The following is a 15,285-nucleotide window of genomic DNA, read 5'->3' on the forward strand; positions in this document are numbered from 1 at the left end:
CCTCATCGCACCAGCGTGGCCGAGACAGATCTGGTTCCCGGACCTTCTGGACTTGTCAGCGTCCACACCAGTCAAGCTGCCGACGGACGCAGATCTTCTCTCCAGAGAAGGAGGCGCCATTCTTCATCACAACCCAGAGTCGCTGAACTTGCAGGCCTGGCTCCTGCAGCACTAGAGTTTGGAGGGTACGACATTCCAGCCGACTGCAGAGAGGTGCTTGCAAAGGCCAGGGCGTCCTCAACTCTCAAGTGCTACGGACTTAAATGGAAGAGGTTCTCTGTCTGGTGCCATGCACAGAAGATTAACCCTCTGCGGATTACGGCCCCGCAAGTACTGGGCGTACCTACTGTCATTGGCCAAGGCTGGACTAGCTCAGGCTTCCATCAAAATACATCTGGCCGCCATCTCACGATACACCAGGACTACGAGACAGGCGTCCTTGTGGTCTCATCGGCTGGTGAAGGAATTCATGAAAGGATTGTTCCGATTATTCCCGCCGGTGAAGGCCCCTGCCCCGGCGTGGGAGCTCAACGTGGTGCTGACTAGGCTCATGGGGGCCCAATATGAGCCTATGCATTCGGCACCGTTGAAGTTTCTGTCGTGGAAGACAGCTTTTCTCGTGGCCATCACCTCCGCACGACGAGTGGGAGAGATCCAGGCCCTATCTTGCAAGCCACCATACTTGACTTTTCACGACACAAGGGTGGTGCTGAGGACGCACCCCTCCTTCATGCCCAAGGTGCCGTCGGACTTCCACCTCTACAAACCCTTGGTGTTGCCAGTTTTCTTCCCGTCGCCTTCGTCGCCGGCTGAGAGGACTCTGCACTCGCTGGATGTAGCTAGAGCGCTGAAGTTCTACGTGGACCGCACAAAGAGTTTTCGGAAGACATCACAGCTGTGTGTAAACTTTGGACCTGTGAATCAAGGGAAGGCTTCCATTTCCAGATGGCTCTCCGGCTGCATCATGCACTGTCACCGGTTGGCAAACCGACCGCTGCCCGGCCGTCCGAGAGCCCACTCGACCAGAGCGATCGCTGCTACCACGGCGTTCCTTTCTGGTGTGCTCCTGCTCGACATCTGCAGGGCTGCGACGTGGAGGTCGACACACACCTTCACGAGATTCTATTGCGTCGATCGGGACTCCAGGGAGGAGTCCAGGGTCGGCTAAGCAGTGCTGCGCAACCTGTTCGCTTAAGGTGAGCCTGGTGAGGAGGTAAGAGATGCTTAATGTTGAGTGTTTTGGTATTGCTTAATGTTGAGCCTGTTGCCGCCTCCCGTGGTTGTGCATGTGTATACTGCTATGTATTCTTATATTCATGAGCATGTGAATCCATGCCAGACCTCATGCTGGAGAAGGAACAAGTTACTTACCTGTAACTGTTGTTCTCCAGCATGGGTCTGGCATGGATTCACATGCGAACCCTCCCGCCTACCCCTCTGCGGCTCTTCACTTGGTCATACTGCCACTTTACGTGCTACCAAATCTGAGGATGGCTGCCAGAGGCGGGGCTTAGGGAGAGGGCAGTCATTGGCTGGGGGCAGTATGACCCAGCGACCAGTGATTGGTTACTACTAAGAAAGACAGATCAGAAACTAAACTGATACTGATTTTTTCTATACCGAGGATTCCCGGCCTGACGACGGGGAATATTCATGAGCATGTGAATCCATGCCAGACCCATGCTGGAGAACAACAGTTACAGGTAAGTAACTTGTTCCTTATTTGTATTCTCTTCACGTTCCCACGTCTCAGCTGGCCCTTCAAGCTTAGTGTCCCCTTTCCCATGATGCTGTGCAAGTGTCAGATGCATCGTATTCCCTCCTGGCTCAATCATCTGTGCTTTCATTCGTTTGACATGTGCTATGAAAATGCTAGCTAAGCCATCTCTCTTCCAGTGTGGAAAGGGCATTTTAAAGTCAAATTATGTTTATTCTAATTTTTACTTTAAGTCCTGTTTTTAGTCAAGCAAAAAATCTGTCCACCGAATGTGTATTCATGTAGTTGTGTTTACATTTGTGACTTTTTTTCAGAGGTAAACATTTTCTGTCTTACTTGAACTATAGGAGGTGAAGTAAAGGTGAGAACATTGGACTGGCTGAAGAACGAGCTAAGTGAAGGTAAGAATTGGCTTGCAATTGCTTGCTTAGTTGTTGATAAATCTTTGTTTTGACATTCTTCTTAAACATGTCTTTTTGATTTCATATTACATTGGCATTCCAAAAGGTCTATTCAGTGTATAAAATACATTTTTCATTGCAATCGTCAAACATTCCACTTGGCCAGACCCAGTTCAACTTCACTCCCATTTCACTCGTATGGTAATCTTATAAGGGTGTACCAGTTTGTTCAATGCTTTTCCCATTCTACGGTGGCCACCTGGTGGTACGGTTCATACCAACAGGCAAAGATTGGAAGTCCTATTGCCAATGACGTCGTGAACCCATTACCTGTGCAAAATAAGCTCTTTCTACTAATCTAAGTAGAACATCGAATCCAGTTAAAGTTGAAGTGGATACATTATAAAATAAATACCGTATTTCCCTTCTTTTGTCTCTTAAACGTTGATTGTGCCCTACCCAAGGCACAGTAAATGTGAAGAGAATAATAAGTGTGGCAGTGCCTCACTTGCTAGCAAGTCACATGTGTCAGAGTGTATTTCCGCAATGTGCCACTGCAGGTGTTACAAGGATTTGCATTCGACCTAATGCGAATGTCGTCTACACGGCCGTGTATGTTTATTGCAATGTACAACCACCCCAAACCACTTCTCGTGAAAGTCTGGTTTGGATGTATTCTCACAATCCCTCCCTCCCTTCACCCTCTCACACCTTCACTTGCCACAGAGGAAAAACATTGCCTTCATTCGTGCATTGTAACATTATTTCAAAGATCTTGATTCAAATATGTTAGACAACATTAGAACGTCTGTGCTTAGAGACGACTCTGCTCCTCACTGTCACCCATTGAGACTGACACATGTCAGGGGTTGCTTGCCGTCTCATGCAGAAGGGATGCGACCTAGTCATTTCGGCTGCATGGCACTTTTTGTGTGTGTGTGATCAAGCCCTGATTTGTATCTAGTCTGTCCCCTTTCTGCAATGGCATGACAGCCTGAAAACGGTTGCTGAGGGTTGCCCCCAGCAATTCCTTGGGTTGTGATATATTCCGCGACGTCCATCCATCCATCTTCAGTGTTGTACAAGAATACAATGATGCCAGATTTCCCGTAGTAGGCTTCATCTGGCCTTTCATGGAGAACACGACTGCCCCACACTGGTATCTAAACACGCAACATGAAGCTTTCAAAAGAAAGACTCTGAAAACAATAGACTCGGGTACCTACATTTGTGTGTTTTCCTGTTTTTGCTTCATTTGAATGATGTTGCCAGTATCTATAGATTTGTATCTTTGCAACACATCCAACCATGGTCGGGGGCCATTCTTATTCTGTGCAAAATGACCGAATGATCTGCACAAAGGAATCTGGTTTGGTTGCTTTGCCAGCGGTAGCCATGCAGTGCTTTTCTCTAGCAAGGGTCACATTATCTAAACTTTAACCGCTGCAAAAAAATGAACCCAATGAATTTAGCACCAGTGTTGCTTCTTGTGTAATAGTGAATGGAAAAACAGATTTTCCCCAAAGTGCTATTATCTCCTAATGTTTTCACAAAGGAAGCAGGTTATTTTTGCAGCGCTTTCTCTATAAAATTTAAATAGATGTAGTAAACGTATTTCGTTTTCTGTTAGACCGCTGGTGGTGTTTAAACAGTCTGAATTAGTGTTTGACAAGCTGTATTTTTATTTTATATATAACCCGGAGTAGGACAAAATTGTTTCGCTCCATTCTGTATTATCTAAATGACAGAAATGGTATGAAGTGTATTTCCTCAATTTATTGCATCAGCACAAATGTTCGATAATCTGGCACCATGTGTCCTCAAAGTGAGTGGGAAAATGTTAGGAAGGGGGGACCCTAAAATGCAAGCCTTCTTTACACCCACCGCCCTGGGACATTGTTCTGCAACCCTTTACTTTTGCAATATTTAATTGAGTCCATTATCCCAAATCCAGAGCTATCAGTAAATCGCAAATCTTTCTCCAAACTTTAGCTTACATACCTGTTCCTGCACAAAAGTCATCAGGTTAATCAATATATGTCAGAAACATCTTGCAGCTGCTTATTGTAAAATATGCCTTTGATAGTTATCTTATTGCACAGCACCTGGATCACCATGCCTCGATCAGCCCTCCCATCTGGCCAAACCTGCACCAGTGATGTTATGTACACTACTATAGTCTTCCCAGAGATTTCTAGAAGCTTCATCGGGCTGTTCTTGCTGTAAAACATCACAAATCTTGGTCTTCATTTCCACAAAGATTGCACACACATTGGATCAAAGACCAATTTCATTGGAGATGCATATTTTCATGCTCTAGTCCACAATAGTGAGCATACTTTAATTTTTCAGAGATTGTATTCCACTCTTTTTTAATTTCTTAATTTTCGTGTACATAAAACAGGGAAGACAGGGGATCAGTTAACAAAAGAATGTAGTTGCGCCTTTGTGGTCTGCAGCATTACTTATAAACAGATGTGCAGATTGGAAAAACATGGCTTTTAATTTTACATTTCTAGTTTGAAAATAGATATACTGGTTCAATGCTCTCTAAATCATGCATAATCTATAATTTTCCTATAGACTTCTCCGTTATACAAAATTACCTAGAGGCTTTGCTTGGACAGGTCTCAGACTCCTGCAGCTTCAAGCCTCTGGTATGGGAAGAATTCAGGCTAACCGAAGCTCAAGGAAGTCACTAGATACACACTCAATTTGGCGACGGGGCAGTGGTGTACGAGCTGTGATAACTTCCCAACCTATGGTCTCCATCTGAATTTTAGACATTGACACGGTCTATGATGCGGATTGAGTGGCAATGGAAATCTGTTAGTTGAGGGGCTTTGTGTTCCAGGGGTAGGATCCAAACGCAGCCCTGCTATATTGCCTGGCTCTGACAGGACCATCTCAAGCTTCCATTTGTCCTGTGCAGCAATTCTGTCTTTTAAAAAGTGCCCCCAAGTATCAATTGTTTCCCTGTTTGGGAAAAAATAGCAGTGGCAGCCTTTGCTTCCGAATGAAGCAGTGAGAACCAATTATGACTCCAATCACAAGCAACCATTTTAAGTTTCTCCCTTGTGATTTAAAGTATCCCTTAAGCTTACAGGGAGTAACACTTCCCATTGGCTCTGTTTCAATGGGGCACCAGCAATCTACAAGTAACAAGTACCATGATGGAAATTATTTTTTGCAAGCTCCAAAAATTGTTTTAGGTTCACAGCTTTTATTTCAACAACTCTTTGTTGTCTCTCAGCAAGGACAGCCCCTTGCCAAGGACACAGACCGAGCAGAGCTAGAACAGACATGTCCTGATAATTTTCATTTCTTTTTAGTGTACTTTTTCCATTTTGCCTTTTTGTGCATTTTCCCAGATCACGGAGCAGCCTCTTTGCTTCTGCAATATATCATGTATGATTTGCAAAATGGGTGTCTCCTTTACGGTTAATCAAATGCAGCTTATTCTTTTTCTAGTTATTTTTCAGTGTGGATCTTTTTGAAACTGTCTTAAGTGGGATTGGCCCTTTTCACTTTCCATGCACCATTGGAGTCCTGTGATATCACTCTCAAACAGCAGTGCAGGGAAAGTGAAAATAAACATGTTTATAGCCTCCCTCACCATGAGACTTGTTCTTCCCTTCTTCAGTCAGCAGAACACATTTGCTGCCCCAGAGTACCCAGATAGTCTTACACCTAGTGAATACCGGAGGTTGGGAAAAGCCCCAAATGGGCTTACATAGCTCTCTCCTGGCTCTCCTCTTACCTCCCCAATCGTACCTTTGCTGTCTCCTTGGGCGGCAGCACTTCCTCCAACTTCTCCCTGGACTATGGCATCCCCCAGGGCTCTGTTCTAGGTCCTTTTCTTTTCTCTCTTTACACCTCCCTTCTTGCCCCTGTTATCTCTTCTTTCGGCATTTCTCACAATTTCTATGTGGATGCACCCAACTCCTTTCTCCCCTTCTCTTCTTTCACTCCCGACTTCCACCATACTCTGTCTTCCTGCCTTATGGCCATCAAAAACTGGATGTCATCACATTTTCTTTCCTTCAACACTGACAAGACTGAAGTCCTTTTCTTTCCTCCTAACACACTTTCCCCTACCCCCCTCCTTTCATCCACTTTCTCCCTTCCAATCTCCCCATCTCCACCCATGCTCGCAACCTTGGTCTCCACATTGACTCTTCCCTCTCTTTCTCTAACCACATCTCTCTCACCTCTCGTGCCTGTCGGCACCATCTCTTTAACATCCGTAAGATCTGCTCCTCCCTCACCTTCCACGCTACCAAACTCTTAATCTCCTCTCCTATCTTCTCTGCCTCTTCTGCTGCTCTTCTCTCCTCTTTGGACTCCCTGTCTCTCATCTGGCCCCCCTAAAATCCATCTACCACTCCTCTATCCGTACTCTGTCTCCTCGGTCCCTGTGATTCTATCTCCACCTCACTCTCTCAATTTAGCTGGCTCCCCTTCTTCTCACAACTAAAATTTCAATTCCTCTGTCTAGTCTTCAAATCCCTACATGAACTGCCCCTCCCCTATCTCTCTTCTCTCCTCTCATTTTACACTCCCTCCCGCTCACTCCGCTCTGCTGACCTCCAGGGTCGGACTGGGACAAGAAATAGGCCCGGTCACCCAAAAAAAAGTGGCCCACCCTTCGCCTCAAAAAAGTGGCCCACCCCTTGCCTCACGACCCTTGACCTCTGATGACATCACCAGAAGTGATGTCATTTGACCCCACCCCAATGTGACATCCCGGGAAGCAATGAAACACAACCTTTCACCCCTTAACAAAACAGCAAGTGGCATCAAATAGCATTGTTCCTAAGTACACTAAATTACTGTGAATCCAAGCAGACGACAAAGGCCAAATGATAATATTTTATTGTATAGCACTTACGCTTAAGCTCTTTTTTTATAGAACAAATATGCAAACAATATTACCCATCCTGTGTTGGTACTCATTTATCGACCTAAGAAGGATGAAAGGCTTTTTGAAGAAAAATATTAAAATTGGAAAAAAATAAATCCCAAATTTGATTTTTCCAAAAAGGCCCAGGCATTGCCAGAAACCGGCCACCACTCCCCAGGGACGATTTTGGCCCATCCACGGGGCCAATCCAACCCTGCTGACCTCTTCTTACTCACTGTACCCCCTGCCCCATGCACCTCCTCACGCTTCCGTTCCTTTCAGCTCTTGGCCCCCCTACATTGGGACTCCTTACCTCTTTCTATCCACTGCATTCCCACCTACTCATCCTTCCGCACCTCCTTGAAAGCCCTGCTTCTTCACTCCCCCGACTTTCCTTCCCTAACCTCGCCCCTCTCCAAATCCCCTGTTCCCTTCCCATCTCCTTTCCTTCCCCTTCTCCTCTCACCCATTAGTCTCAATTCAGTTATTTGTAACCTCTTACCCACCTCCTCTCCCTCTCCCTTCTCCCTTCCCTCTCCCTTCTTCCCTTCCACCTCAGTAAATTGTTCTACATACTGTTTCACTGGTTTGCTTCATGTTTGTATATACGCTTCTTTCTTTATTGTACCTTGTTGTTATATTGTAAAGTGGTTTGGATTAAAACGCTTTATAAACCCAATAAACATAAACATAAACATGGCATATGGAAATGGGAGCTTAAGGAGCATAAACATGCATGTGCACACATTGTGGTGTTGTCTTGGACCAAAGAACCCATAGCTCCACAGAGAGATGTTACACCAGCCTAACGCAGCACAGTGTATCTTAGGTAAGTACATTCTAAGCCTACCAAGTTTATTTTGAGGTGCCTAAGGCTAGAGGTCCTTTCTAGTCAGAGTAGTGTCTTTGGTTTTATGGGAAACTATGAGCACAGACAGCGTTTTTCAGAGGTATGCTTTATACCTGTCAATAGTGGGGCTCACCTGTGATTCGGTGTCTGATTCGCAGGAAGATATTTCAGCTTCAGCAGGTTGCGTAGTCCGGTCCGGAGTCATTTTTTTAGAGAAGAGATATGGTCTGTTCCGGGAACTCGCCACAGTGGTTGTGTAAGAAGGCAGACAACAACCAAGGCGGAGGATTCCCTGCACAGCCTGTTGAGGGGAAAAAGCCAGTGGCAGAAAAAACCCCTGAATTATTTGAATGTGCACAGGGCTGAATGGAAGTCCAAAGATCTTTCAGTTCCGGGAAGAATACAGTCACTGAAGAGCGCTAGAGTAAGCGCCACGAGGAAATAAGGACAAGAGGGTCCGCAGCAGGGGATCCGGTAAGTGCAACGCAACAGGTCCAGCTTCAGAATCCGACAGAAGAAGGCCGGAAAACCAAGTCCTTTAATCCATCCAACAAAGGACAGGCTGCAGGTAGGGTGTAAGAGAAAAATGGGGAAGGACCAAAAGAAACTAAAAACAGAAGCAGTGAAACTAGAGGAGGTAGAGAGAAGACGTAATGCAGCAAAGGCAAGAAATAAATAGAAACAGGGAAGCGGACCTTATGTATAGAAAGAAGGGAAATGCAGAATCCAGATGAACTCACCCAAACGTTTACGAGGAGGAAAAGAAAGTAGAATCAAAAGATACTCGGAGAGGAATGCCTCAGACCGAAGTGAAAACCCGAGGCTAACAGGAGAAGGAGCTGCGAAAATGGCAGTGTGAAAGTAAAAGATGCCCCAGAGGAAAAGCAGTCCGATAAAGCCGAGAAAAGGAGGCGGAGTTACCAGATAGTGAAAGCCCGAGCGCAGGCAGAGAAACGGAGGCATAAACAGAAAGAAAAGATGCCGAGAGTAGCACAGCTAGAGGCGGAATAGATAAGGAACAGGAACAAGGACGCTACAGATGAGAGAAATCCAGTCGGAGAGGAAATTACACAGAGGGCACTGGAACCAAAGGCACCAGTGTAGCGCAGAACAGGAAACAGTTGCAACGCAAGGAGGGGGCATGGCTAACCTCAATATGAAGTGCACAGAACGTAACAGCTAGAACGCTGCATAGGACGGCGTGAAGGGTGTATTAATGGCGCTTCCACCGTGACCAACACTTCCATCGTCCTGTCCTCATGACAGTATGCCCCCTTCTAGGGGCACCGACCCCGGGTTTACCGGGATGAAGGGCATGAAACTGCCGTACACATCTGGGAGCTGAAATACTGGTCACGGGTTCCCAGGAATCTTCAGCCTGAGAGTATCCTTTCCACCGGATCAAGTACTGAAGTCTGCCTCTGTAATACCTAGAGTCCAGGATCTTGTCTACTTCATAGACTTCTGGGTCAGGTTCCCTGCTCCTTATCCGGAACCTTTTCTTCCGGTGGTGAAGATCAGGGATAAATTATTTCAACAAAGAAGAGTGAAATACTGGGTGGATTCGGCTGAGTTGATGAGGAAGTTTTAGTCGAAAACCCACTGGATTAATCCGAGCAGTGATGGAATATGGACCTAAATATTTGGGGGCCAATTTTGAAGGATGAGTCCATCTGGGTAGGTACTTAGTTGAGAGCCAGACCTTATCTCCGACTTGCCAGTTGGGATCTTGGGTGCGTTGCAGGTCGGCCTGGTGTTTATATAGAGCTCGACTTTCTTGTAGATTACTTAAAGCCGTCTTTTGGGTCTTGGGGATGTTTTCCAACAGGGAATCCACCGTTGGTAAGTTTGAAGGTTGGATCTTTTCCAGCGGAAAGGATCGGGGATGTTGCCCATAAATGCAGAAGAAGGGTGACATCTTGATGGCTGAGTGTACTGTATTATTATAAGAGAATTCGGCCAAGGGGAGGAGTGAAGCCCAGTCGTCTTGTTGATCATTGACGAAGCAACGGAGGTACTGCTCCATGGTGGCATTGAGTCGCTCTGTCTGTCCATTTGACTGGGGATGGTATCCAGAGGTGAGAGCCCTTTCAATCCCTAGTAGGTCACATAATGTCTTCCAGAATGTTGATGTGAATTGTGAGCATCGGTCAGATAGGATGGTAGCCGGAATACCATGGAGTTTAATTATGTCTCTGAGAAACACCTGTGCGATCTCCGGAGCCGAAGGTACTCCCTTCAGAGGGATAAAGTGGCCCATCTTGCTGAAGCTGTCAACGGTAACCATAATTGCAGTGTATCCTTGTGATAACGGAAGATCTGTTACAAAGTCTGTGGAGACATGTGACCACAGAGTTGTTGGTAGTCTGGGTTGTAGTAGTAGCCCTGCCGGTTTGGAAAAGATTGTCTTACTTCTGGCACAGATAGGACAAGAACCAACAAATTGTTTGATGTCAGAGAGCATGGAAGGCCACCAAAACATCCGTCGGATCAGGTCTGATGTGGCCGTGAAGCCTTTGTGACCTGCGATCCGAGAATTGTGACCCCAATGAAGGACTCGCTCTTGTAGTTTGGCATCGGGTACAAAGAGTCTTCCTTGATGGAACCACATTCCTTCTTTCTTGGTTAATTTGTTTCTTACACATCTGGGAAGAGGCTTGAGAGCCTCTACTGAGGCTTCTTTTACTTTCTGAAGAAACGTTGAAATTGAATGGACAAATCGGACTTCTGGGAACATTCCTTCTCCCTTAAAAGGTGGACTGGTGAAAGAAGAGGGACTCCGAGATAAGCAGTCTGCCAATATGTTCTTGCTACCCGGAAGGTAGGTAATGTAAAAATCATATTGAGCAAAGAAGTAAGCCCATTGGGCTTGTCTGGAGTTCCTGCATTCCATTTGCTGTAATACCTTAAGATTGCTGTGGTCTGTACGAATTTCAAATGGGTGTCTTGACCCTTGAAGCAGATGTCTCCATTCCGAGCATGCCTGTTTAATGGCTAGCAGCTCTTTCTCAATTACAGAGTAATTGTACTCACTGGGGTTTAGTGTGCGCGAGAGCTAGGCAATAGGGTGTTCCACCCCGTTATGCTCTTGTTTGAGTACTGCCCCCAAAGCCTCCGCTGAAGCGTCCGTTTCAACAATGAAGGGTTTTCTTTGATCAGGCTGTTTTAGAATGGGTGCTGAACAAAAGGCTTTCTTCAATCCTTGAAACGCTTGTTCCGCAGTGTGATTCCAACTGAAGGGAATGTCTTTTTTCAGAAGAGTAGTGATGGGGAGTACTTGCTCAGAGAAGTTGAGAATGAACCTTCTATAAAAGTTGGAGAGACCCAAGAAGGCTTGTACTTCTTTTACAGTGGAAGGAGCGGGCCATTCGAGAATAGCTGTGACCTTCTTCTGATCCATTTCAATGCCTTGTTCGGATAGGATAAATCCTTAATAAGGTACAGAAGACACAGCAATAAGACATTTTTCTGGTTTTGCAAAGAGTTAATGGCGCCTCAATCGCTTCATAACCTCGGTGAGATGTTCCTGATGTTGATGAGGATGACGAGAAAAAAATGATATGTCGTCCAAGTAAACAATTACTGAAACAAACAATAAGTCACCAAATAGATGGTCCATAAACCTCTGGAAGGCTGCCGGGGCATTGACTAGGCCAAACGGCATAACTCTGTATTCAAACAATCCAAAAGGAGTACGGAAAGCCGTTTTCCACTCATCCCCTTTCTTTACCCTTAAGAGGTGATAGGCACCTCTTAGGTCTAGTTTGCTAAACAGGAGTGCCCCTTCGACTGCTTCCAGTATGTCCTTGATCAAAGGCATTGGGTAGCGATCTCTCACAGTGATCTTGTTTAGTCCTCTATAATCGATGCAAGGGCGCAGCTCTCTTGTATCCTTCTTGGCGATGAAAAACAAAGAAGCCCCGGCTGGGGATTTAGAAGGCCGGATCAATCCGTTTTGCAGGTTTTGATCTAAATAGGTTCTTAGGGCTTGCTTTTCGTGTATGGTCAAGGAGAACATGCGCCCAAAGGGGACCGATGTCTCCGGAATAAGGTCAATGACACAGTCTTCAGGACGGTGTGGGGGTAGATCCTTAGGTAATCGGTCTTCAAATACGTCAGCAAACTCCTGAAATACTGAATGGATATGATGGACCTGAAGAGGTTCAGAAGCCACAGAGGGGCACGAGACAGCAACTCTTTCTGTTTGGTTATGGAGACAACAACGTTGGACACAAAACTCAGAATCAAATTTTAAGGTGTTGAGGGACCAGTTTATCGTTGGATTGTGCCGGCGTAGCCAAGGGATCCCTAAAATTACAGGAAAATGTGCTGCTCTTATAACATCGAATTTCGAGGGTTTCCTTGTGATGTGAAATGCATACTTGGATGTTGGTAGCTGCTTGCACAATGGGTCCAGAACTTAAGGGGCGTCCGTCCACTCCTTCCACCTTTTGTTTCTCCTCTTTATTCACTAGGCAGATGCCTTCTTGTGTGGCCCAGTTTACGTTGAGGAAATTACCAGCTGCTCCGCTGTCAATGAGGGCTAGGGCCTTCCTCTTAGGTTGACCTTTCCACTGCAGAGTGAGTTGTAAAACCATAAGATGTGGATCTTCTCCTGAAGTTTGAGCACAAGGTGAGCCTTCCACTACACCCCGGTAAGCGGCTCCTTCTAAAACCGGGGTCCGTCGTTTCCCCGACGCCATGGGGGTACTTCTGGGCAGTCCCTAAGAAGGTGGGCGTCTGATGCACAATACATGCAAAGGCCTCTTTCTTTTCTTCTGCTTCTTTCCACGGAGGAAAGGGGACCCCTGGTAGTGCCGATTTGCATTGGTTCTTCCCCTACCCGGTGGGATGTTTGAGGTGTTGAGGATGAGGGTCCAGGAACTGGTGATATCTGGGATCGACCCTTCCTTTTCTCTGTCTTTCGTTCCATAATACCATAGTCCATTTGAAGAACCAGAGAGAATAATTCAGGGAGCGTAGCAGGTCTAGGAACCCTTGCCAACTCATCTTTTAGATCTTCATGTAGACCTCTTCTGAATGCAGTATATTGCACGGTCTCGGGCCAACCCACTTCAGCTGCCAGTCTCTTAAATGCTGAGGTATAGGACATTAGGTCCATAGATCCTTGCTTGATGTCAAACATAGCTTCACCCGCCGAGAAGCCGATCTCCTGGCGCTCAAAAGACTGTCGTAACAGGTTAGTGAAGGCGTTATAATCTTGCAGGACCGGATTGTTGGACGTGACCAACGGAGTAGCCCATGCTAGGGCATTCCCAATCATGTTTGATATGAGGAATCCCACTCGAGTGCGATCAGAGGCATACGTAGTTGGCCGGAATGTGAAATAGACCATGCAGGCATCCAAAAACTCCTTGACTTTCTTGGGTACTCCATCAAATTTCCCTACCGCAAGAGAAAAAGGTGGTAGGTCGGACAGATGGGCATCTCTGGTGGCCACCATCTGTCGGAGTACTGCATTTTCAGCCTTAACCCCCTGCATCTCCAGGGAGAGGCTCTGTACTGCGTTTATCAACTCCTGGACCTGCTCTGCTGTGGCCATAACTGGGCGTTGCAAACTGTCAATAGTGGGGCTCACCTGTGATTCGGTGTCTGATTCGCAGGAAGATATTTCAGCTTCAGCAGGTTGCGTAGTCCGGTCCGGAGTCTTTTTTTTAGAGAAGAGATGTGGTCTGTTCCGGGAACTTGCCACAGTGGTTGTGTAAGAAGGCAGACAACAACCAAGGCGGAGGATTCCCTGCACAGCCTGTTGAGGGGGAAAAAGCCAGTGGCAGAAAAAACCCCTGAATTATTTGAATGTGCACAGGGCTGAATGGAAGTCCAAAGATCTTTCAGTTCCGGGAAGAATACAGTCATTGAAGAGCGCTAGAGTAAGCGCCACGAGGAAATAAGGACAAGAGGGTCCGCAGCAGGGGATCCGGTAAGTGCAACGCAACAGGTCCAGCTTCAGAATCCGACAGAAGAAGGCCGGAAAACCAAGTCCTTTAATCCATCCAACAAAGGATAGGCTGCAGGTAGGGTGTAAGGGAAAAATGGGGAAGGACCAAAAGAAACTAAAAACAGAAGCAGTGAAACTAGAGGAGGTAGAGAGAAGACGTGATGCAGCAAAGGCAAGAAATAAATAGAAACAGGGAAGCGGACCTTATGTATAGAAAGAAGGGAAATGCAGAATCCAGATGAACTCACCCAAACGTTTACGAGGAGGAAAAGAAAGTAGAATCAAAAGATACTCGGAGAGGAATGCCTCAGACCGAAGTGAAAACCCGAGGCTAACAGGAGAAGGAGCTGCGAAAATGGCAGTGTGAAAGTAAAAGATGCCCCAGAGGAAAAGCAGTCCGAAAAAGCCGAGAAAAGGAGGCGGAGTTACCAGATAGTGAAAGCCCGAGCACAGGCAGAGAAACAGAGGCATAAACAGAAAGAACAGATGCCGCGAGTAGCACAGCTAGAGGCGGAATAGATAAGGAACAGGAACAAGGACGCTACAGATGAGAGAAATCCAGTCGGAGAGGAAATTACACAGAGGGCACGGGAACCAAAGGCACCAGTGTAGCGCAGAACAGGAAACAGTTGCAACGCAAGGAGGGGGCGTGGCTAACCTCAATATGAAGTGCACAGAACGTAACAGCTAGAACGCTGCACAGGACGCCGTGATGGGTGTATTAATGGCGCTTCCACCGTGACCAACACTTCCATCGTCCTGTCCTCATGACAATACCAAGTGGTATGGATTGATCCCAGGGTATTAAGAGCCTGAAATCATTAAGTAATTAATTGGAAACCGCAGGAAGGTGCTTCCACTTGGAACCACGCATGGATCACAGCTGAAGTGTATGAGGGGGCACAGGCAATGGCAAGACCATGACCCTGTTATCAGCACCTCTTTAAGGTTTGCCTCATTAGGGCCCTGCTGGTAGGCATCCTTTTAAACACCAGGCTTTGTCATGGCTCTTGATTCCAACTGGCTGATCTTTTCATCCACAGTTATGATTATTACCCAGTGAGGAATCAAGAATGAGTTGTGGAGTTAATTTGGCAGTATCATCATCATCATCATTATTGAGACTCCCCTGGTAAAGCACCTAGAAGACATCAGGATCTCTGAAGTTTAATTTTGAAGTTCGCTTTATTTACCTCTAATTTCAAAATGTAATGCTCCTTACATTTAATCATTATTCCTTTTGACCAAATTCATGAAGTGTTTATGGTGTACTTGCTAGTAAGAGAGTTAACTCCACAGGGTTCTGAACCTGCACCCCTTTGCAAGACCTTATTGAATGAATTTCCTTTTGGATATGTTTTGCACAAGGGCAGAAAACATTAGTCTCTCAGATGTGTTTCCCTACTCCCCAACGTATGTCAAGGTATTGTGTAGAGCTTTATTGAAAACATCCCA

The 15,285-nt window shown here is 46.2% G+C and overlaps 1 protein-coding gene across 7 annotated transcripts in view; it reads left to right on the forward strand.

The window, feature by feature from the left end:
* The window catches only part of METTL22 (methyltransferase 22, Kin17 lysine), a 711,415-nt gene that overhangs the window by 371,999 nt on the left and 324,131 nt on the right, over positions 1–15,285 (forward strand). For all 7 annotated transcript variants that reach the window (XM_069647035.1, XM_069647041.1, XM_069647039.1 and 4 more), the window contains one exon: positions 2,065–2,118. In XM_069647035.1, coding sequence (XP_069503136.1) covers positions 2,065–2,118 — 54 coding nt within the window. The remainder of the gene's footprint in view (positions 1–2,064; positions 2,119–15,285) is intronic.

This window comes from Ambystoma mexicanum, chromosome 2q, assembly GCF_040938575.1.
Source record: "Ambystoma mexicanum isolate Mex_15411 chromosome 2q, UKY_AmexF1_1, whole genome shotgun sequence".
Taxonomy (NCBI): Eukaryota; Metazoa; Chordata; class Amphibia; order Caudata; family Ambystomatidae; genus Ambystoma; species Ambystoma mexicanum.